Here is a 25375-nt window from a genome sequence, read left to right on the forward strand (position 1 = left end):
AAAATTTGTGAGAATTAGTTTAAGATTTGATTGACGTGACAGATTAAAAAAATTTACTTCCAAATCCAATCTCATTTACCTCCAAATTCACTCAAATAATCAACAAAAAAAATTATGCCTAAGTCTTTTATGCTTCTCAAGATGAGATCAAATCTAATAACGACGTGGTTTTATATTAATTAAAAAGTAATGAAACTGGAAATTAAAACTTTATAAAAGTTATCGAAACCTTTTTACTAATAGTAGTAGATATTTTAGTTAAAAACCTGGACTTTGAAAGCTACAATATATTTAACCCATCTAAAACAAATAATTGATTTCGATGTTGTTGAAGAAAAATAAATAAAACTAGAACGTTTTCAATCGTGTTCACATGTTGCATCATGGATTGACAGAGATCGAGCACGTTTAACATGTCCAAAGCTATGGTTGTGACAATAAAGACTTTATTCCACTCCCATCGTTTTTCGTTTTGTCTCTGCATCGTATATCTTTTTGGTCCTTCCATTTTTATATAACATGTTCCTGGATATTTATGTCAACACGTTTACTGTGAAATTTTTAATATTAAAATAATTGATAATACAAAAGTACTGAATTTTAAAATGAAAATTACTAATAACAATAAATAAATTAGGGAGCTATAATAGGGGCTAAAGGGACCCATTTATGAATGGGTGAACAGTTCCATTCTCTCGTGTCTTTGCTGTAGGACACCCTAAAATTCTTAGGAACCCAACTTTCTCCTTTCATACCTCTTTCTCTCACCATCTTCTTCTCTCTTTCTTCCACACCTTCCTTTTCTTCTCTTGCTTTCTCCCATTCATTCTTCATTATGGCTTCACTCAACTCGCCCCAAACAACAGCTGATTCACTTGTCAACACACCCTGCATATGACAATTACAACAACAATAAAACCTTTTGATGGTCAAATTATCTAACATCGAGTAAAATTTAAATTATTAACTCTATTGATAGTATATTAATTCATGCTGACAATTGTTGGTCGTTTCTGTAAAGTACCAAACTTATGACGTATGATTAATTGTTAGTGTTAACTAAACCCATCTGAATTTTAACTTTGCATAATGACCGAGATTATTAATGTACATCTGTATCTGCTTGGGTAGCTATGCAGAAGTCTTTCCTACAGTACATGTGTTTGAAAAGGGACGTGTGCTCTGAATTACAGAGTAATATTTTTTCCCAACCAAACCAATGCCAACACGTCTATACAATTAAATGATTGATGTGATATGTTAACAAAATTATACTTCTATAAAAAAATCAAAATAAGATAAGAAGAAGATATTGTTAATGATTATTGATTGCTGTAGGATCACTAAAACTGAAGCACATAATGATGTTATGTGAGGAGGTGCTCTACCGTATTTAATTGTTTTTTATGTGTTGCTATCGTTTGAGTTTCTTTTTCATTGTCATATGGAAAAAAGAGCAACAATATATCACTTCTTTTTTAAGTTTCAAAAGGATAAACTGATGAGTCATACAAAATAATACTGTTTGACTGTAAAATTAACTAACTATTAAAAACTTAGAACCAAATTACAACCATAATTACTTTTAAATTTTGACAATCTAATAGTTAAATTAAATTCTTGTATCAAATAAGTAAGCCTGCAGGTTTTTATAATTATTTGATAGTCATAAAATAAAATTACCTTGGTATAAAAAAATTTGATATCTATCCGGTCAACCACAAGCTGAATGGTTAACTACCAAGTCAGCGGCAATTACCAAGCCAGACATTAACTAACAGATGAGCAAGCAAGTCATCAACTCGGACGGTCAACTATCAACCCGGCAACAAATCAACAAACTCGACGGTCAAACAATAGATTGGACAACTAATTACCAAATCAACTATCTCAAACCACTATCTATAAATTTTGCGATCAGCTTTTAGTTAAGATTGACCTAATTATGACCCAAACATAACTAATTATGCTTTAATCTTAAATAAAAGAGCTTTGGAGTTGATCTACTTTGACTTTGTTTAGACTATCTGGTTTGGTGATTGGCCATTTGATCTGGCCATCCAACCTTATGATTTGTCGCGAGCTTGGTAGTTAACCGTCTCGGTTGATGACTTGTAGTCTGGTCTATTAGTTGACTATCCGGGTTAGTAATTGTCACCGGGTTGGTAATTATCACTGACTTGGTAGTTGACCGTCCAGGTTGATAATTTGCCATCCAAGTTGGTAGTTGCTATAGTCTTGATAGTTGACTGTCTGGCTTGTAGTTGACCATACAGTCAGTAACTCTTTTGGATTAACTTGTTCCTCTCTTTAATACAATTTTACTTGTGTTTATATTCTATTGAAAAGAACAAATTTTTTCTTCACTCTTAAAGGGGATGATTTATCTAGAGCACATTCTTCTAGTTACTAATCAGAAAAGGCTTCTGCAGGCCATGCCAGGAAGATTAGTTGATAAATATCACGGATGTATAAATATAACTAACTAAAGTTCACAAGCAAATGGATACAGAACAGAGGTTAATTACCTCTGCATTCTTGATGATAGGTGTTTTGAGACCTGAAATGACTTCTTTTGCATCATATATCACCCTGATTTCTCCACTTTTTGTATCCTTCACTTGAACGGTCCTGCATAATTTAATTTCATAAGAAACGTGTCATCTATAATCATCATGTGTAGCATAATATCTTCAAAAACCAAGTCATGTGAAATTATTATTTTTCTACACAAAACTTAGAGAATTGTAGAAAAGAATTCTATGAAATAAATAAATTTTAAATCATAGAGATGTTGGAGGGACTATACACTTACTTATCCCAATGACCATCAACTTCGTAGAGAACTTTGAATAATGATGGGTCAAGGATCTTCCCTTTGATCAATTTGCGATTTCCCCCAAATCCTAAAAGCGAGTAACTTGATGTGTACGATATTTCAGCAACAAGACCTGTCTCAGGGCACCGTATATTAACATTGCCAACCCAGTCCATCCGAGGAACCGGAAGAATTCTAATTGAAAGGCGAGGACAGTTCATTTCATATGTTTCCCCATGATTTAGGAGCTTCAGCATCCGTTTACCATGCACTTCTGTTTCAATGGATGTGCCTGCATATTTAGTTTGAAATACTCTCATGAATTTACAGAACATGGCTGCCGAATAAGGAGCTAGCATTTACTTCCAGAACAGGTTCACTAAAGTACTTGTTCAAGATCATTGTGGACCAATATAAGCAATGTTTTGCGTGGATTCAACCATGGCATAAGTCAGAAGAACATGTAAAGATTCCACACCCAATTTGCCCATCTAGAGGAAGACTACAAATTGTACTAGTGACATCTGAATGAAATGCAGCACTTGATAGAATGCATGGTGGAACTACTTTTACCCCATGTTATGTCATAAATAAAAGCATCTTTCTAACACTCCCAGCCATTTCATTAGTTAAAATTCAGCAGAAATTACGGAATGATGAGTGTGACTCAACAAATACGAAGTGAAACTCCCACACATTTATGATTTGTAATTGAGTTTAAAAAATGTGAAGAGTGTACTGCGAACATATGTTCCTTTGTTAAATCTTGCTTATATCTCATAATTGGTCTATGAATGAACCACAAAAATTAGCTGCATGCCGAAAACTGAAAGCTACCACAACCATTCTGGAAGTTCATTGTCGAGACCTTAAGTAGGAATTGAAGAAGAATTGTATAGCAATGGTACATTTCAGTTTCTAAACTGTGTTAGTGTAGATTTGAGTTACTAATGATCCTAGAAAAAAAGGTGAAAGATACCACGAAATTTTGGAACAGGTTGCTGCCACCATATCATTTCAATGTTTTCCTTCTCATCTGTTGCATGGAGGGCAGACACAGGAGGGTTGACTGAAACCTGCAGACACAAGGAGATAATGTTATTGTATTGAATCTAACACGTTGAATGGAGAGAGAGTCCAAATTTGAGCATAATGTGACTATAGTGTTGATGACAAGTTGAGAAGCAACTAGTACCTGCTCCAGTAGGACATTGAGATAGCCCTTAGAAACATGGTGTGTCTCTCCAAGAATAGGATTATAAGGAGCCACACCAAAAGATGAAGGGCGTGTGGTAGATATGCTCCATGCTACCACAGATGTGAACCTGTCCACCGGACTCTGCTCACTGTTGCATTTGCTCAGCAAGTTGGAAGATGTGCAATACACTGATTCACCATAGCATTGGAGTTGAGATTTTGGCAAATTAAACACAGGCGGCAGCTGTACACAACACAAAATACATCAATCTACCAGACAGTCATCATTAATTTTTGCTAAAAATTTAAGCTTTAAAATTGTATTCACAATTATAATTTTCAGTCTTTCTTATTGCACAACATTATAGGCAAAGGTAATTAATTGATATATCGAAGTTTTAAGAAATGTGTCTAAATAGATTCATAGAATAGAATATGTCGAGCGATTAAAACTTCATTAATCTCCTTGAAGCATTTTATGTAAATTGGGTAGGTCTAGATGAAGCTGAAAGTTAGTGTAAGAGAGAACATGCCTGGAAGTTTGTGAGATCTGATCCTGGCCGCACGTTCTTGAGTAAACTTAACAAGCGACGTAGGAGATTGGGAGCTCTATAAAACGGCTCTGCGTCAGATTCGCCTTCTATTGAGAAGGGTTTGGTCAAAACAATTTTTTTAGCTTCCTTCCCTTTCGCAACCTCCATTTCCCACCTAACCTTAAACATTTACCATTCTCTATGTATAGATTAAATTAAAAATACATTTAGAGTTATTTAAAAATATTAATAATTCAAAATATGAGCAAATAATGGTAACCTTTATAATTTTTAGCAACGATATTAAATTATTTTTAAAAACTGATAATAGAAGAGAGCTTCTGACAGCATTCGTTTGTCGTCTTTTATTCTCTTTTATTTTAATTTCTTCATTTTAAAAAACCTATAATTTTAGTTCAATCCTTTATTTTTATATTTTAATTAACTTCTTTAAGAATATCAAACAAATAACTTGTTTTTCTACTTTTGAAAATTGTGACCAGAGTTGGTACCAAAAATATTCTACAGTATTGTGTGATGAGAGAACGAGATACCAACCTTCTTTTTTTTTGTTCCTCGTTTCGTTTTCACGTGCCTTAAGGTGACATGACAACAAGCGCATAGAATATTATAATAGCATTATGTTGCGTGATTAACCAAAATGTCTACAAACAATGTAGTGTGCATTCATATGAATACCACTAAACCACCCTTTGGAGGTGCCGGAAAACAGCCATAGAAAACCAACCTTATAAGAATCGAAACTTATTTCAATCTAAAACAGTTATCAGCACGCAATCACACGTGGAAATAGTTGAGAAACACAGGACATACCTTGCACCGGTTGAGATTGAGTTTATCAAGAAGATGAAGAAGAAGCGGAATTTAGCAGTAGATTGGATGGATGAAGTGAGATGTGAGAAAAACTATGTAAGAACTCAAACTTTTGCTTCTTTAAGAATTTGATTGAATACGGAAACAAACTTTGTTGTTCAGGCCAATGGTGGAAGTATTGAGAGTGGGGGGTTTTCTTCCTGCACCTCCAATATTGTTTTTGGAATGAATTTTTAAAATCCTCCTCCCCTTTTCATTCCCTTGTGACCTGTTTTTTATTATCATTGTTTTAACAAAATATGTCATGCTTCTCTCCAAATTGCCAAAAACGTGTTGAGGGAAGAACAAAACACCACATTCCATTGTAACATGTGCCTAGAAAAAAAAGTGGACCCGTGAAGCCCAAATAAAAAAAACAAAGAAATAAAAAAAATGGCCAAATAATTTTTAATTACTTTTTTTCATTTTTTTTAATTTCATTTATGCATTTTTTAAATTTCTAACTAATTTGAAAAACCAATTTATTTTTTCATTAATTTTCTTTAATTAGAAAACTTTACATTGTACTCTTTATAATTATATTATTTTTTATTATTATTATTTTTTCATTATATTTTTATTTTTTATCTGGAGGAATTTGGTGTTGACAAATATGTTTAGTAAAAATATTACATTGTAGTAAATAATAATTACCACTTATCTAATTAATTTAACATATTATATACACATATATATATATTGAAAGAGACATATTTGAAATACCAGTAAAATTTGGAGGTGCAGCAAAATAAATGGAGGTGGAGGAATAAAGCCCTGAAAGAGTTGGAGTTGCTACTATATATTTATTTATACATGTTTTAAATAGAAACTTCAATTAGTTATCCAAATATTCCTTAAACTGCTAAACATATACATTTGCTTGTGGAGTTGGAGTTGCTACTATTGTGTCACTGATTAAACCACTCAGAAGTCTATCATTAAAAACATGTCATAGGATTCAGCCACCTTAAATTGTTATTTTCAGCAATCCAATTAACTCCAAAAGATTCCATACACACCTACAAGCAGCAAGTGTGGTGGACCACTGGTAGGCATAGTAGTAAATAAAAGGAGAAAACGTACCCAGTTAGGACATTCTTGGTGGAACATAATAATACTAAAAAAACAAAATGCAAGAAGTCAATAATCATGTCCTTTAACCAGGTCTACTAACAATCATATTGTATTCAAAGAAAGACGTAATTTGCTTTCAAATTATGACTACTGCTGAAATAAGAGCCAGGGACTTGAACTTGCCAACAGCTTTGGTAAAATTTACGCTGTGCCATTGATACTTTATGTTATACTACTAATTATTTCATGTATTACACATGCAGTAAGCAAGATACTTCTGGGGAATGAGGCAGATACAGGGAAAAACTTATGATGAAGCATTACAACAAATTACTAGACCATATAAGCAAAACTTTATATGTGGAAGAAACTAGGAGTCACCCCTTACACCTGCTTACCTTTACATTACATTACACCTATTCATGATTTAATATTATATATATAATTTAGACGAATAAATGTAGCGCCGTACCTTATTCCCCACAAGTTACAAAGAATATTACAAGCAACACTGCTTTCCTTTGCTGACCAAACTAAGCTATGACATCTATCTTCGGTATCCATTGGCCAGAACAGGAATCCTCACCTTGTGCCCTCTGTTCCCTTTCATCAAAACCTCTCCAAAACTATAGGTTCCTCTCACTGACCGAACTGTCAGTGTCACTGAAAACTGTCGTGATGCACCTGCTTTGATAGTCATTGCCGGAGGATTGACTTCAATGGCAACAGCCGGCTGCATTCTGGCTGTGATCACATAGGTTTCTTCTTCGGCGACATTTGTGACCGTGCGTGTGACAACTTGAGTTCTCACCAGATGGGAAATTGTGATAGAAGGGGTGTTTAAATTTGATGGCTTGCCCATGGTGGTGTTACATGGTGTGTGAGTGTAGTTCCTTATCTCATGAATGTCAATGCCCGGTGTTGTACACAAGAAGCCCAGATAGTCCTCGTATCCTGCAATATTGATTAAGCAAATTTCTTATATATAATTGAAATACGCTGAGTAAAAGTTGTTTACACTGTTATCCAGTCATGGACTGCTATTTAAGTGAAAATTGAGTTTTGTAATAATGATCTTTTTTTAATGTATTGTAATGACTTTCATATTTAAGGTGATTTTACATATCATAACTACTATCCCTATACTTTGGTTGTTCCCGTTGTTTTAATACTACTATTTATTTCAGGCTCCTATTGTTTGAGTAAATAGACAACTGCAGAAAGTCCCAGCTGTGGTTAAAGAAATTTAACAATCGATTTTAATTACAATTCTATCCATGTCATTTTTTTTCTTCATTTTATAGAGATTCTTTCAAGTAAACTTCTCTTGAACAACTGAACCAGCCAAAAAATGGCTTCAAGTTCATGGAGTTTTACCAGGATTAATCAAATACGTGTATATAAGTTAAACTTGCTAAGACAGAAATAATTATACTGGGGAAGAAGAAATCATACCTGCATCAAAGATGAGTCCAGGATCCAAGGCAGCTGTCGGATCAACATGTCCACTCCCATAATCAAAAGGAGTAGCTTTGACCAGCTTCATAGCTTCTGATTCAGATGTTTGCTGGGCTAGAAGAGGATTCCCTGCTCTGTCTAGAGTTGTTGATGTTGTCATCAAGGCTGATTTAATGGCAGCAGGGCTCCAATGAGGATGCTTCTGCTTTATAAGAGCAGCTATTCCAGCTATATGTGGTGCAGACATACTAGTTCCAGAGATCATGGCAAACCCCTCACCTGCACAAGAAAAAAAACTGCTATCAATTTATATGATATATAATATATTGCCAAGTTTTTCTTCTAGTTTTGTCACACCTCAACAGAACCAGGCTCTGATACCATAACAAAGAGATATGCAGACGAAGAAAAAGAGAAAAATCTCAATGCATACTGCCTTACTTTATTACTGTGGCCAAAAGTCAAATATATACACGAGCAAAGAAGAGAGAGAAAAGGTAAAGAAGGCAGTTGCAACAGAAAGCGTAAAACCAAAAAGTAAAACCAAATAACAAATTATTCTTGAGAAATGAGAGGGAATCCAAACACATTTTCCCATAATTTAGAGCATCAATTAATAGGAATTAAAATTATCTACAAGTAATATCAAAACAAAGAGAAACCCTAAACATCAGTATCTAATATTCCTATGTAGAGCATATTAGTTTGACAGGTTTTATTGTACAATGTACATGTTCTTTTCTTTTTACCAAGAGGCTCTCTTTTCCAGGTCATGGGGTTGAAACGTATAATTGTAGGTAGAAGTTTTCAAGCAACCACACACAGAAAACAAACTTTAGTCAAGTCATTACTTACCGACATAATTTGGCTCATCAGTTCCATTTGGACACCAAGCAGCCCAAATCAATGAACCAGGAGCTAATATATCTGGTTTGAGAAGATCTGCCTCTTGGAAACTGAAATCCTTTATATTTGGTCCTCTTGCAGAGAATAATGCCACCTGTGGTGCAGATTTATGCAGAATAGGCATTAAACCATCACCAATTTTACCTGTACCTTCAAACCTCTTTACCCGTCCAGTCCAATCTCTTGGTGTAGTGATATTATAATAATTTATAAGCTCCTGAAAAATAACAATTTGAAAGTACTAAATCACGTGATAAATAGTGTGTACTTTATGATCATAAACAAACAACTATTATTGATGAAAACGTAGAAAAATAAGATAAAAATCAGCGGTAACTGAGATAAGTACTAGACTGTGGAATAAATTTTAGGCAAAGAGAAAATCAACTTAGCATCGAACTGAGTCTAAACCTACATAGATATACCAGTACAGATGAATTTGATTACCTTAGAATAGCTGGCATCGGTGATAAGAATCCCAGGAAGGCCGACAGGGACTGGATCAAATTTTGTTCCTGGGGAAACATTTTCAACACAAAGAACAAACCCAACTGCAGCAAGGGCTTTTGCTGTTTCTGAGACTTTCTTGATTGATGCAGTGCCAACAACAAAATTGAAGGAATAACCACAGAGAAGAATATTTCCCTTTATCAAGTTCTTGTTTAAAAGTTCTGGTCTCTGGCAATCTGTGGGGCTGTACCTCATAACTGAAGAATCTAGCAACACATCATTTGCAGCAACCAATGTGTATGTTTCGTTCAAATGTGTGGAAGCTGTAGAAACCATTATGCATATTTTAGCAACATAGATTTGGTACTGAATATTTAAATTTTACATGGGGATCAAAACAATAAATCAAATGTGAACATTGGTATCTGATTTGCCAATGCCATGTAAGCGTACATTAACATAAAACTGGAGAGGCCTTATTTCTTGATGATGAACTCTCGAAATTTACTTTGCAACCTACGTTGCATTGATAGCTAAACCCTAATACAACAAAACAAACCTAATGTGTATACAACTCTGCCAATTTCATATTATAAAGTAAATAATAAATTTTAAACAATAACTTTATAAAATCACAAACAATAACTTATTATATCCTTAGGAAGTACGCACTGCTTCTGCAGAAAACTAGTACATTAGGAACATATACATCCTCAGTCACCAAAAGATATGTTGAAAAGAAGCAGAACACCTAGCAATGTCAGTACAATTTACCTAGGGTATTAAATATTTTATATAGTATCTTTAACTTAGATTGAAAATTAATTTACAAAGCAAATAACAGAACATGTTTTGTTGCACCCAATTTTAATTAAGGGATGAGACTTGTCTCACTAAAATGCATTGAGCCATTTAAGGTGAAAGATAATCAGGAATCAACATATCTGATCATGTAATAAACCAAACTTCATTGAAGGAATACTAACATAAAACATTTTCATTCTGACTACTACTCTAACTTAACAATTAAAGCTAGCTAGTAAATGCATTTTTCCAATTAAAGTAAAGCTGGGATATGCCATACCTAAGTCCCAAGGAAGACATTTCTACACTTAGAAATAATTGATGTCACACACAGGAAAAAGCCAAGACAATTTTATCCTGTCCTTTCATTCTTTTATAGTGGTACTGAAGAAAACAAAGCTAAAGATAAAGTGAAGCAATAAAAGAAAAAAGATGAGATTTCTTGAAAACGTGTTTTTTTTTTTCAAATTCAGAAAGGTAAACTTATTTTTGTGTTCCCATCGACTAAAAAGGAAAATTTTCTTCTAAAATCGTCCATATTATACCTCACAAGTCTTGATAATCAATCCATACCATAACTCCTGACTCTCAATATCAATCCATCAAAAAGAATAATAATCTGAAAAAACATAGCCAGAATTCAGAAAACTCACGTGACAACCCAATTCCAGCTAAGATTTTTCCATTTCCAAGCATCAAATGATTTTTATATCTACGATCATCAATTGCAGCTGCTACCGATGCTATCCATGGACTATATGAAACCATTGTCTTCGGAAAAGGACCACCATTTCCAGCAGCCTGTGCAACAAATACACCAGCTTTCACAGCTCCAAGAAGTGTAGCATCAAAAGGGTTCAAAAAGGTAGTTCTGGTGGCTGCTGGAGGACTGTTGGGTCCAACTGAAAGGCTGAGTATATCCACTCCATCATATACAGCCTGTAGATATTCAAATTATGTAAATTATAATTTTTGAGATAGAAAACAAACAGTAAGAAACCAGATTTCTGGGACAAGATATTGAATTTTATGTTGAATGTTGAGATTTACAGCAAAAATTAAAAGTGCAGCTGCAAGTTGCAATAATATCCACTCATAACCAATCTAGTGGGAGGTACGGACTATTTCATGAATTCTTAAGCCCAATTTGTGTGTGTGTATAATATTCTTGTATACCTGATCAATTGCAGCAACTACATCTGCAACATACCCTCCAAACAGTCTATAAAGTGCCTTGTACACAGCAATCCTGAAAAACATACACCAAATGTATAGTGCAGCAGAACGAATTGTAGTTTCCAGTTTTAAAATAACCAAGGGTATTATTGTTCCTCACCTAGCACGAGGTGCCATCCCGCTGGCTCTCCCAAATTCATGTCCATGCATTCTCACGGGAATTCCATTATTTCCAGCTGCAATAGAGGCCGTATGACTTCCAGGAAACAACAAAGAAAAAACAGAAAATAATTAAAAAAAGTTATCAAACCAATATGTATAGTTGTAAGCATAATGTTGTCAAAGAAAAAGAATGAAGAACTAATGTTACTTTCTTATGATTTGCTCATAAAAGGGATTGAAGAAAATGACACGATTTGATATCTTTCAATCTTGTAGAAAGGGTAAATAAGTAGAATTCCAAGGAAAGAAGTTAATAAAGAAAAAAGGTGGCAGAGCCTAACCTTCCATGCCCATCACCATCTAGAGGAGACGCAAAGTCAATTATAGGGTTAAATGCCCCAGCAGCTATTGCAGCCTGAGCAAAATGTTGTGCTCCAACAATCTTGCCGTTGCAGTAACTTCTTTTAGTATCCGGATCAGCTTCACATTTTCCTCTATATTTTGGAACTGGCCCATATGGCTCAGCATTATGAGTTGCAAAACTTGGGTGATGAGGATAGATCCCTGAGTCCACAAATCCAATGACAATGTCTTCTCCAGCCCTATCAAAGCCACCTCCAGTTGGCCAAACCCCAGTTGGAAGCCCTAAAAATTGTGGGGTATGTGTTGTATGTTTCCTCACTTTCCAGTCCCTCTCAACAGATTTCACTCCCGGAGCACGTCTTAGAGTTTCTGCCTACTAATATAAAGGGATAACATATCGAAATTAGAGTAAGGAAATGAATCCAAAATATGTTATTCAGCTGGATAAAGAATAATAAAAGAATAAAAGAAGACTTCACCTGTTCCGGTGAAATATGAACAGCAAACCCGTTTATAAGATGTCGATAGCTATAGAGTTTCTGGTATGTCCCTTCCTCAAACAGCAAACCAAGAAGCATGTCATGTTTTTTCTCAAGATGGCGAGCATATGAAGTAACCAATTCACTGGAAGAAGTTTTAAGTAGTATAAAAGGTCAGCAACCTGATATGAATGACTGAAACACAAACACACGATCCAACATCCATTTCTTGGTTCATTACATGCTAGAGGACAAAAATAACAGCCAATATTATTTTTTTTTTGGTAAAATGAAAATTACTGCTCAAAACAGAGTGGGGTGGTGATCATTGCATTATTTTCCTCAAAAACGAGAGAAAAAAGGCACCATCTATGAACAAATTGTTCGCAATCACACGTTAGCCTACACAAGAAAGATAAATTTTTCTCTACTTCTCAAATACTTCAGGTTTCCAATAAAAACTTCATATGAGCAATAGTTGAACAGTTAAACCATTTACTTTACTGTTCATACTTCTTAAGAGGGTCAAAACTAAATTTATTCATGAAGAAATGTAAATTAGACTCTTAATCTATTGACAGTTTCACCTCGGCTAACAACAAGTTCAGGCTCAAAAGGTTATTTTATTGAAGAAAGAAACAAGTCAAAGGAACGCCTCTAACTAGTAATTACAAAGAAGAGCAGAGAGGAACGTATACAAGTACCTTTCGGTATCAATCTTCTCATCAGATTCCACTGCAGTAGCTTCAAACCCACTAATACCTCCAGTGTAACTTATGATAGGCTCACCTTCAACAGTTACTATGTAAATCTCAGCATCTCCAGAAATCAGAAGTGCAGATACAACAACCAACACACACCCAAACTCCAACAATCTCATTTTAACCAACCAATCCCAACTCCAATAGCTTACAAGATCTGTGTCAAGTCCGGTCAATGCCAACCAGTTAAACAAAATGGTAACTAAAAAATTACTAAATAGAAATCACAAGCTGCAAATTTGGGCTCAAAGCAACAAACTTTACCAATGACCACTCACTCTGATCAAAGTAGCCAGCAGTTTTTCACTCACATAAACTGGAAGCAGAGAAAAAAAAAACATGAGTTGGGAAATCAAACAAAATAAGAATAAGAATGAAGAGTAATGAAGAAGAGGAAGCAAAGAATCATTGTGAGGGAGAAAAGCAGAAGAAGATGGAATCAAAGAAAAGTGAAAGGACATGGTTTGCACACCTACTTGACTTGATTCACATACACGTCAATGCACTCACTCATTCATTTACATTGCGGTGATCAGTGATCTAACGGTCAGTGTTGAACCTGAAAGCCATAGAAGAAGAAGAAGGTAGTGGTGAGTGAAGAGTGAGTGTTAGGGTTTGGTTTATTTGTTTAATTGAATGTCAATGGAGTGGAGTAAGAGCATCATGGCTGATCTTGAATCTTGATGCAAGGAAGTAATATTAATATCGATGTTAGTATTATTAACAATTAGCTTTCATTGTTTATCATTATTATTGGAATCATTTTGTTTTCGTTGCTCTGATTTTAATGAATTTAATAAATAAATAAAAACAATGTGAGTGTGAGTGTTTTTATTTTTTTACTTCTAGGAAAATTGTGAGGTTGCGGTTCTGCTTTGTTCGCAAATTAATAATATTAAATAAAAGGTCGGAAAGGGGACATTCGCGCGCAGGCTGTCGGAGGCAGTTGAGGTGAAAGGACGATATTGCCCTTCACGTTTGGTGGCGTTTACGCGTGTCCGAAATCACAGGGATGGGAAAAGGGGTGCAGACTCATTATCACTTCTATTATTATTATCATTGTTATTATTGAAATTTTGCATTTCTATTATTACACTGACGTACCCATTTATTAAGTATGGAATTTTTGTATTGTGTTAGAATGGAAAAAAATTGAGTAATTTATTAGAAATTTTATGTTCAAAGAGTATTGTTTTAGTAGTACAACATTGTTCTAATGAATACATAATTGAGAGAATTATGATAAGAAAATTAACTGTTTATCATTTTCAACCAAAAAAATTATTCCTCATTAATGAAATAATTTCGTCCTATCTGCAGTTACTTCAATTAAAAATATTAATTTCATAATTTAAGCACAGATTACATTAATGATTCTTGCATAGGCAAGACACTTAAAATATGTTTGAATATAGATATTTGAAAGGATAGATTATTGAATAGAAAATTTTAATTATTTTAAAATAAAAAATATTAATTCAGTAAAAAAGTATTTTTTTTAGAAATAATCAGAGTACTCCAAAGTAAATGATTTAAAATTTCATGTAAAATTAAAAAGTTTACATATTTTCAAACTAACGTGTTTTTCTTCATAATTTCTTATAAACTTGGTTTTGATTGAAAAACTATTAAGTTGACTATAATGAAAATATTATTGGAATATCTACTTTTTAATTGATGGTGATTAGTTTTTTTTATATTAATAGAAAATAATTTTGTATTGAAATTGTTAAGATTGTTACTTTTTACTTATTAATGGTTTGGATTTTATTATCAAATATCAGATTATAGATTATTTTTGAAAGGATGTGATTTGTCAAAATAAGCAATACAACTTATCTGAATTAGGTGATCAAAAATTGAACTAAAAATAAGTTAATTTAACTTAATTTACCTTTTAGGAAGTTATATATATTTTTAACTTAACTTCACCCACCATAATTATTATATTGGATCAATTAAAAAATATTTTAATATTTAAAAACATTAAACTGTCAATCTATATAATTAGAATTAATAAATAGCTATGATGAAAAAATGATAAATTAAATTAAGATAAATAGTTAGTTTAGTAGGACAAAGTATTAAAATATTCTTTTTTTGTAAAACACAGGAAAAAAATTAATTTAGCACAAAACTTTTAATTTTGTTAGTTTTATTTGTTCCTTCTCAGATGTTGAAGTAAATAAGCATGTTGGTATTTAGTAATTACCATATATATTCATCAAAGAGAAAAATAATGTTATATAATTAATCTTATGATTTTCTCAACCCGTACACATATATTCTAAGTTTTGGGTGCATATTAAGATAAGAATGACTTGACGTTAATGACCTCAATCATTAGCAAAATTCAAATAAAATTAACAAAATTAAAATTTGTACTAAGATTATTTTTTAATTGTACTGAAATAAAATATGTCAATGTATGTTGTATTAAATCAAATTTTTATTCAAAAAATTATAAATGGTTGTTGTTTGTGAATTACACATCAATCCATCTCCAATTTAACTCTAATTTATTTAACTCTCGTGCAGATTAAGCTAATTAGATTAGTTTGATACACTTTAAAAAATTAGTTAACATTTAAATATTTTTTATATTTACTAATAATTAAAATTCAATAAATTTGAACTGATTAATTTGAAATAAAATATTTAAAAATAATTAATTACAACAAGAGTAATTCAAATTTAATATATTTAAATATTTTGTAAATTACAAAATTATTTATCTAAATATAAAGTCAACATTAAAATATTAAATTATGAATAAATTTATATAAAAATTATTATTCATTTAAGATAGTTGTAGATTTTTTTCCTCATTACTTTTTTTTTTCAGCCCATATAAAACTCAATCTCATATTAATTTCAAGTCCCGTCATTAATATTCATATTTTTTTCTTACTTTGAAATGTTTAATGTTGTAGTGTATATACAGAGATTAAAATCATCAAGAAAAACAGATATATAAAAGTGGTTTTTTTTCTCCACTTTCATAATTAAACTTTTTCAAAAATTTAACATTGAATCCCAATGAGATTTACTCTGTCTAACTAAAAGCATTATTTTATCTTGATATTGTTGCTTTTAGTGATAGTTTATAGTAATCTTACTTTAATTAGTCATTAGTCATTAGTCATACTCCTGCTCATCTCATCTGACTTCATCATTTCATTACCGCGTACATGAATTCCCTTTAAATAGATGACAAACATTAATTAATATAAAAAAAAGTTCCTAGCTCCAAAGCGTAGGACCTTAATAAATAAATTGGGAATTTTTAATTTTGACATACTATAATATGATTTTGATTACGTTGGTGACTTTGCAGATTAAACAATGAGCAGTGTAATCATGGTGTATAATATCTAACTTTGTGCATGTGAAGGATTCATGAATATTTATTATTTAATAATGTTGAGAGTCAAAAGGAGAGTTTAGGTGAGTGGACTGAAATAAAACTTTAATCATGAATATGGAAAAAGATACCAACAATTCAATGAGATATAAATGTGTGTGATGTTAGCTTGAGAATATAAGAAAATTGAATGAAAGAAGGAAAAATGAAGAAAAAAATTATATGGTGTATATGGTGAGGAAAAGGCGAAACTTTTTGGAAGCAAAAGAGGATGGTGACATATGGAACAGTTCCAAAGTGTCATCTTGCCTTGTCATGCACATGTATCTCGTTTATATCTGCTATGCTTTTCATTTTTTTTTCTGTCTTCTTCTCGCCAGTATGTTTACATTTCTAAGAAAAAATATAAAATATTCTTGTTATATTTTAGATCGTGAAAGTAAACATTGAAGGATATGGAAAGGTTGATTATTAATTGGGTGGAATATCCATCTGTAAAATATATTTTTTTATGTTCAAATTAGTAAAAACACAATATGAAATGATAGATGAGAAATTAAGTTCGTACTGAGAATGTGCCGTATTATTTGTAAATGTTGAAGAAATATAACAATAAATATTTTGAAAAGCAAATGTTGAAGAAATTTGTGAAATTAGTCTTGAAAGATATTTCTTTAACGAGTAAAAACAATGTTCATTGTATATATATTGCTTTGAACTTATGATTGATTCTCAAATTTGATATTGAAGGAATGCGTGGATTGATTTGTCAAATGATCACGTGATATTGGACTTTGCATGAATAATCGAAGTTTTAATTATTGGTAATGCATAAATAATTGAAATTTAAGTTTCTTTGAATGAGTTTTAAGCTATGCAAAACAAGACACATAAAAGATGAAGTGAAGATTATAGGTGAGGATTGGTTTGTGCAGTGCACATGTGGAGAGACCCACTAGCCTTGTCTCCATGCTCATACACCACATGTGACCAAACATGCCCTTACTGATAAGAGATAAAACCAAAGTGATGAATTGGTGTAATGTCGTGGGACGAGATGAATAAAAAAAACAAATTTTATTATTTGATGGATCACATCGGAGTGAATGTACGTGTAATCTTACATATTCATTAACGTCTAGTCAAAGATCACCAAACTACAATCACAATGTCCTTATCATTGCAATGTAATCAGTACAAACATACACACCTTAATATCTGTTACTATTTATAGCCATCACTACCTCATCATAACTTGCTTTATTACCCCATCTTTATCAACTTTAACATAATCATAATCAATGTCCACCATTCTCTAAATGGAAAGAATAAAATTCCAAAATCATTGCATCTATTTAATTTCACACATCATCGTCTAATAAACATATTATGTACTTTCTGTCTTTCTAAAGTATCTTACATTAAATACCAAAAAACAACATAATACTAAGTATGTCTTATGAAAAAAAAAACTAATGTTTAATTGCGCCTAAACACATTTATCTTCCTTCAGTTGCAAAATGAGGTGAATGGTTAATGCAGCAAGGCCGTGTCTTGTTTTCTATTCCTCTTACCAGACCATGAAACGCTTCAAACTTATCCTTAACTTCATTTATAATCCAAACAAAGTGTTAATTAGTGAACACGGCAAAGATTACTCCGACCCAAAAGAAAGTAGAAAGGTAGAAAAGAAAAAGTTATGATTTTACTGTTATTCGTTCGCACTTAATTCATAAATAAAATAATTAGTTATCAAAATTCAGAAGAATATGATTAAGAAAACATAAAAGTGAAATAATCAGCCCATTGAAATTAAGAATAATAAGGAGTTGAGTCGGCATCAATCAATAGTACTTGTTTTCATGACAAAATAATTTATTTGTTACTCCTGTTATTATTGGTTTAATGTCTCAATAGGTCCCTATTTTCATCCAGAATTTCAAATAGGTCCCTTTCTTTTTCGGCATCTCAATTGAGTCGTTATTTTTGTAAAATTGAATCAAATAGGATCTTTCTGTCAAATTGAAATGACGCCGTCATTATTTCACCCAGAAATAAAGCATATTCTTCTTAACGGCGTCATTTTAATTTAACGGAAAGGTCCTATTTGATTCAATTTTACAAAAATAAGGACTCAATTGAGATTCTGAAAAAGAAAGGAACCTATTTGAAATTCTGGATGAAAATAGGGACCTATTGAAACATTAAACCTGTTATTATTCTATAGATATTAATTTAAAAAATATTTATAATTATTTAAAATTCTTAAATATAGGTGAATACTTAAATATATTTTAAAAACAAAATTATAAAAAAAATATAATATAATATAAATTAAATTTTAATTTTAATTAAATTTAGCTTAATAAAATATAAATTAATTTAATTTTAGTTAATTAAATTAAATATAAATTAAATTTTAATTTTAATTTTTTATAAATATAAATAATATGATATATATTTATCTATTTATTTATAAATAGATAAAATATTTTATCAGATAATAAATATCCACGTATATTATAATTATTAATTATTCGTGGATTTTATGTATGAATACCTAAAGTTCGTAGTTGAAAGTTGATGGTAAAACATTTTGTATAAGAATTGTTTGTTTGTAGGCATGTGTTGGTTTGAAAAGGACATGCACTTGTTATGAATGGGACAAAAGTGGTTGTCAGTGTGAGAAAAGTGACTGGACTTTTTGATGCCAGTTAAGGACACATAATCACCCCAAATCATAGTCTATCTCACTTTTTCAACACATTTTACCCTTTTTAGGTTTTTTCACAAGTCCTGATTCTTATCTCTCTTCATTCACCCATTGGATTTCTTAATGCAATATCCCTATGCAGCTAGTGGTAGCACCTATTCACAATTTTAAACCTTTTTTTATTCTTGGTCCATGCTTAGAGAGTTGTGATCATTATTAATCCTTGCCATCCATCATGGGAGAGGTGGGCTCTCAATTTCATTATTTTAATTTCAAACAATCACGGACAAACTTCTGTTTTATCTTTTGCCTTTATCCTTCACTTCCCATTACCCTAAAACATCTACCAAAGCTGCACTGGAATTAGTGCCTTCTATCATCCTTCATTCTAATATTTCACCACCTAAACATCTACATACTACTAGGTCAAAATCTTCTTCCTTTCTTTTACAAAACTATCGATGCTATTTCTACCCCTTTTTCTTTTTCTTACTCTGCATCTTTCATCGGGAAAATAATTATTTCTCAGAAAATATCTAAACAGATCAAGGGAATGGATCTCCCCAACCTATTGCTTTCTCAACTATTTTTCTAAAACGCATTTCAAGTCAACTGATAGTGAGGGTGTGTGTAGAAGTCTTGAAATTAAACTCTGTGTCGGCCCAATATGTCGCTTAGGTGAGGGTCTTATCAAATTTAGGCTTATAAACATATGAGGCCCAACTATGTCATTCTAACTGAGGGAAGGGGATTTCTTTGCGCAAATCCATGTTTTCTTCCTGCAACTCCATGTTTTCTTCCTGCATCCCCACCTTTTCTTGTGCATCCCATAGTTAGGGCTGGGCAAAGTTAACTTAAAATACTTAAACTATAGTTAATCCATACCTTTTTAAACTTAAAAAACTAATAATACAGTTAACTAAAAACTAATTAAACTAATTAATAATACAGTTTAAAAATACTGAACTATTTTATATTCACTGCAGTTTAAGTTTATATCTGTTTTGCAGGCTTCATTTGCTTTTTGCCTTACATCCCTTTCATTCCACTCACTCGGTGCTGCTGTTGAAGGCTGCCGTCGAGGTTATCGTTGTTGAAGGTTCGCTGCCGTCGAGGTTACCGTTGTCGAAGGTTCGTTGTCGTCGAAGGCTCGCCGCTATCGAAGACTCGCCGCTATTGAAGGCTTTGCCGCACTCTGCCGTCACCGAACTGTCGAAGGTTCTACCTCCATCGTCGAAGATTCTGAGAACACTTCTCCTTTAACTGGAAAAGAGAAGCAAATCTGGAACCCTAAGGTATGAATGTTTTTCCTGTTGTTCAAACATTTTTGAAATGTATTCTTAGTTGTTCAAACATTTTGTTAGACATCTTGTAACGATTGCTTGTACGTGAAGAAGGCATTTGGGGTTCTTCCATCATCAGTGGCCAAGGTACTTTATTATTCCAGTAAGGGTTTTAAATTACCATCTGGGGTTCTTCCATCATCGTTAAACACTACACCATGCTTTGCCAGTAGTTGTCCTGTTTATTGTGTATGAAGATTATTGTGTAGTTAGAAAAGTTAAAATTGTTTGCCAATCAAAGTTTCCTTAGTGGTATATTTCATCTCAGTAATTAAAATTGGTGTACTTTGTGTGGCCAATTTTTGTTGAAAAGCAGTGCCACAATATTATGGTACTGTATTTGCATTTTATCCCAATTGTATTGTTAATGTCAACAACACTACTAAGTTCAAAGTTCTCGCTAAAATCTTGGTCCTACAGTAAAGAGATCGATAAATGATTGGGCACTGCCATTGGCCTGACACTGACTAGTATCTGTAACCCTTTGAGAACCCTATGATTTTTTGTTGTTTGGATGAAGTGGGACCTTCAAGTGCTGCTATTAATTTGGATGATTGAAAATCAAATCAAGAAAGAAGCATTGATGTAAGTCCTCGATCTTAATGTAAGGCTATTGAAGATGTTATTCTTGAGCTTGAACTTAATGACTATTGTGTCTTGCTCTCCATCCACGGTTGTGTATAGAGAAAATTAGTATTTGTAGAGTTTGTTAATTATGGATCACAAGTTGTTTTCCCTAACAATGGTTTTATGAAGTTTTTAATTCTTTATTCCATCTTCAATAGAGATTTGCTATTAGTGTCGGTATGCTACATTTTCATGGCCATATTGTTATAAGATATTGTGATAATTTTGTTGTTTTTTCTTTTGGTTTCCGGAACATGTGATTTGATTTCAAGAGTGTGTTTTTATTTTTATGTTGATCGGATTCTAGAATATGCAGATTGCATCCCCATAGTTTTATTCTTGCATCTCATGGTTTTAGTGAAATGACTTATTCACCCCTAATTAAAAAAATTGCATCTTATGTTATTTTCTAAATTTACATTATAGGTTGTACAATGTAAATTTACATTATAATTATACAATCTAAAATGTATTTTACATTATGGTTTGTCTTCTAAATATGTATTATGAATTATACACTCTCGAAAATAAATTTATATATAGATTACACAGTGTAGTTTATATTTTGGGTTGCCTTCCAAACTTGATTACAGATTGTACAATAATTTGTACTACGAATTGTATATCTGGAATGTAATTTATATTATGAATTATCTTTCAAATTTATTTCAAAATGTATTTTCTGAGTTACAAAAAGTTTATTTCGGAAAGCTAATTCCAGAAGACATCTTATATATTTAAGAAAAGTTTATTTTAGAAAGTTGATTCTAAAATACATTTCATATGTTCTAAAAAACTTGTTTTCAAATTTTGTTCCAGAAATTTTATTTTATATATTATATTCCAAAAGTTCTACTCTAAAAATTAAAAAACAATTGATTCCGAAGTTATTATTACTAATAGCCAAATGGTTATTTTAAAAATTTTGGGATGCGGTTACAAATTTTGGAAGTGCTGGAAGAAAAAGACCACAACTCTTTTACATGAGATGTCAGGCGAAAATCCATTTGTGACCTGCATGCAAATTCATGGATACCCATTTTGTCAATCGCATACGGGTTTACAGAAAATCTGCAAATGCATATCCATGAACAATATTCTTTATCCCAATTAAAAATTGTATAATTTTGAATTGATTTATTAAATAAAAACATACGACTAGCATTTATATAAGTCATAACACAATTGTGTGTATCAGTATTTATAAGAAATACTAAGAGTGAGTATTTATTATATTTAATTATAACATGTATTATATTTAATTATAATATGTAAGTATGGTATAAATTTTAAAAAAAAAACTTAAAGATTGTATTTTTTAATATGTTTATTGATCAAATAAAAAGAATTGATTCTAAGGTGTAAAATATGTGAACATTAATGTACAAATAGATTACAACTAAAACAGGTAACTTAACTTTGTCTGATTGGTTTCAAATTTCAGTCAATCTGCTATTAAATTCCCTTAGAATGTGTGATTCAACTACTAATATTGATATAATAATGTATTTATTATATTGGTGGTGGGGTCAAAACTAATCATGAGTGGAACGTAAGAAATGTGAGGCCAGCTCTTTTCTTGGTAAAAAGAAAAACTATTTATCATAATGAGTGAGTGATTCAGTGGTATAATCACTACCCATGCTCATGTTTTTTTAAATGCATATATTTCTATCCTTTCAATCTACAATAATTGTTTAAATTTTTATGTTTTAAAATTTACAACTTTTTTCTTTAATTACTTATTAGTATGTTATTTTAAATAATATAAGAGAAATAAGTATCACTAAGTTCCATTTTATTAAAAAACATGTAGATTTTAAATGTTAATTTTTTTCTTAAATAAAAAGAAATATATGATTACCATATTATTAAAATTTAAAAGAGGGTTAAAGGTTTGTTTTCATATTAGAAGTTGATGCCATGTAAAGTTCTAATGGGAAGAATGGGTATTTTTATTTTTATTTTTTAAAATGCGTCGTGTTGTTTACAATAGATTAATTATTAACTTTGCGTTCTTAATTAATCTTCGATATTTTTTAAAGAATATATATTTAAGAATTAACAACATTTAGACTTAGGACATTGATTTGTGTTTGGAAAATATAAGTTATAAAAAGTTTAGTTTAGCAAGTGAATGTGACATGTGAGTCACTCAATCACTAAGAAGTTTTTGTAGCCTTTCCTTCGTATTAAAGTGCTTTTGAAAACTAGTTTGAGCAAGATTGAAGAGAAGAATTCCACGTTTCAATAATAATAAAAAAAAAAGTAAAAGGAGGAATAGAGAGATAAATTGACAACTTCGGATGCAAACACAAAACCAAAAATGCGCTAAAACTCTTAATTAAACAAACCTATTATTCTAAAAGACTAATTTTCTATATATTTTATTTAATAAATTTTACTCATAATTTTATAATTTTTAATGAATACATTAGAAAAATGTATATTGTTCACGTTTCTTTTATTATCATTTCTCTATTTAGTTTCTCTTCTTTTTTTTTTATAAAATCAATCAGCTTACTCATGATTTTAATTGTATAAATTGTTTAACAGCTTATTAAATTGATATTTAAGACATCTCCAGCACCCTGGATCTTAATTTACATTTTGCATGTACTTTTACGTCATCTTATTTTTAAAACATATTGTAATATTCATATTAATTACATTTTAACTTAAAAGTATTTAATTTTTATTATTGGTTACCATTGATGATTCTTTTTATTATCTATGTAGATTATTTTACTTAAAACCTTAAATCTTAAATTTATTATTATATTTCAATGAAAAGTTTTGAAAAGTTTTACTAAGTTTAAATCTTAAACTCATGATTTTGTCTTATACATTAAATGTCTTATACATTAATATATATATATATATATATATATATATATATATAATTATTTATTGTTTATTATAAAATATTATACTTTACTATAAATTCAATAAAAGATTTGTACATAATATATATAATTTTCAAATATAAATTAAATATATACAATCATCTATGTATATATAACTACGAATTTTATAGAAGCATAATTATAATTTTAAGTAAAATTCTAATATTTTTCAAATGTTATTCTTATACTTATATTTATATTTATTTATGTTGAACCCCATATGTCATAACACAATAACTACAAGAATAAATTATTGAAACACTATTTTAGCTTATATTAAAAAGAAACATTATAATTAACAAACCACAATAATTTAATTTCATTCCATTACCAACATTTAACCATCATACAAACTTACATTAATACATACAAAATATATTTAACAAGTACATCAAATTCACAAAATTTATATTAAATGTATTCTATTACAAGTAGAGTGTTTAATTGCAATCAAGCCACGTCTTTCATTATGTGAAACAAAAAATACTCACTTTCTGGTCGCTTCATGTCTTAGTTTTGTAATATAAATAATAATTGAAATAAGAAAACACTTAATACATATTACAACATATGTCAATATTTGATACACAAACTAAACAAAATGTAGATAGATTTTACGTTGATATCTAATAACAAAGTAACAATATATCCAAGTTTATAAATTTATTAACTTTTATAATAATTATTGTGTAAAAGATCACGTCCATCATAATTTCTAAGTAATTAATAAAGTAAAATTGTACATGAAAATACATAAAAAGTAAAATTTTATTTTTATAAGTATTTTATTAGCAAAATAAAAGTACTCTTGGATTGCCATAGTAGGTGAGATATAAACAATTGTAAATTCATAATTTTAAATATTTAAGATATACATACATTATGTCTTGTTTATATTTGATTAAAATTTAAATAAATTTTTAATTTTTAAACTTTAACGTAAAATTATAATTTGTTAATATCTAAAAATCTGATGATAGTAATATTTTAGATTGATAATTAAATTATTTATACCGCTTAATATATTTTAGTGTAAATGCCATTTAAAAAAAATATCTAACACAAAAAATATTAAGATTATTAAATTAAAAAGACTAAACCTATTAATTTTAAAAATTAAGAAAAAAATACATAAAAGTTTTATATATTAATGATTTTTAATTTGAGGTAAAGTTTAAAAGAAAAAAACATATTTAACATTTTTAAAATTTTTTTAATTAAGAAGGATTATTTTTTTGTATAAAAGAGAGGGAGAGTAATTATGGTTGACTAAAGGTGAAAGAAAAAAAATAGAAATTCTTAGTGAAAAGACTAAAAAAGAAAATGAAAAACAAAATGCACAACTCAATTGACCCGGAATCCAATCCA

General features: G+C 30.7%; 2 protein-coding genes across 8 annotated transcripts; both read right to left on the minus strand.

Annotated features, from left to right (window-relative positions):
* Positions 1–489: 489 nt before the first annotated feature.
* Positions 490–5659, minus strand: LOC124839570 (oxysterol-binding protein-related protein 4C-like). 4 transcript variants are annotated; one of them, XM_047315440.2, is made up of 7 exons: positions 5383–5659; positions 4549–4747; positions 4014–4259; positions 3798–3894; positions 2816–3110; positions 2529–2631; positions 490–888 (listed from the first exon to the last, which is right to left on the minus strand). In XM_047315440.2, the coding sequence occupies exons 2-7, from the start codon at positions 4735–4737 to the stop codon at positions 634–636; spliced, it is 1185 nt and encodes a 394-aa protein (XP_047171396.1). In that variant the 5' UTR covers positions 4738–4747; positions 5383–5659; the 3' UTR covers positions 490–633. The 4 variants fall into 4 exon arrangements, with proteins under 4 accessions (XP_047171396.1, XP_047171399.1, XP_047171397.1 ...); XM_047315443.2 differs by having other exon boundaries at positions 491–888; positions 4549–4723; XM_047315441.2 differs by having other exon boundaries at positions 491–888; positions 4549–4728.
* A 1130-nt stretch (positions 5660–6789) lies between these two features.
* Positions 6790–13769, minus strand: LOC124839555 (subtilisin-like protease SBT2.5). 4 transcript variants are annotated; one of them, XM_047315411.2, is made up of 12 exons: positions 13531–13769; positions 13333–13370; positions 12998–13211; positions 12294–12438; positions 11793–12187; positions 11450–11545; positions 11290–11362; positions 10767–11052; positions 9307–9632; positions 8809–9076; positions 7951–8232; positions 6790–7449 (listed from the first exon to the last, which is right to left on the minus strand). In XM_047315411.2, exons 3-12 carry the CDS (start codon positions 13171–13173, stop codon positions 7043–7045), a joined length of 2454 nt encoding a protein of 817 aa, XP_047171367.1. In that variant the 5' UTR covers positions 13174–13211; positions 13333–13370; positions 13531–13769; the 3' UTR covers positions 6790–7042. The 4 variants fall into 4 exon arrangements, with proteins under 4 accessions (XP_047171367.1, XP_047171366.1, XP_047171363.1 ...); XM_047315410.2 differs by having other exon boundaries at positions 13319–13370; XM_047315407.2 differs by having other exon boundaries at positions 13527–13769.
* Positions 13770–25375: the final 11606 nt, after the last annotated feature.

The sequence above is a fragment of the Vigna umbellata genome, chromosome 1 (genome assembly GCF_029865625.1).
Source record: "Vigna umbellata cultivar VRB3 chromosome 1, Vumbellata_1.0, whole genome shotgun sequence".
Taxonomy (NCBI): domain Eukaryota; kingdom Viridiplantae; phylum Streptophyta; class Magnoliopsida; order Fabales; family Fabaceae; genus Vigna; species Vigna umbellata.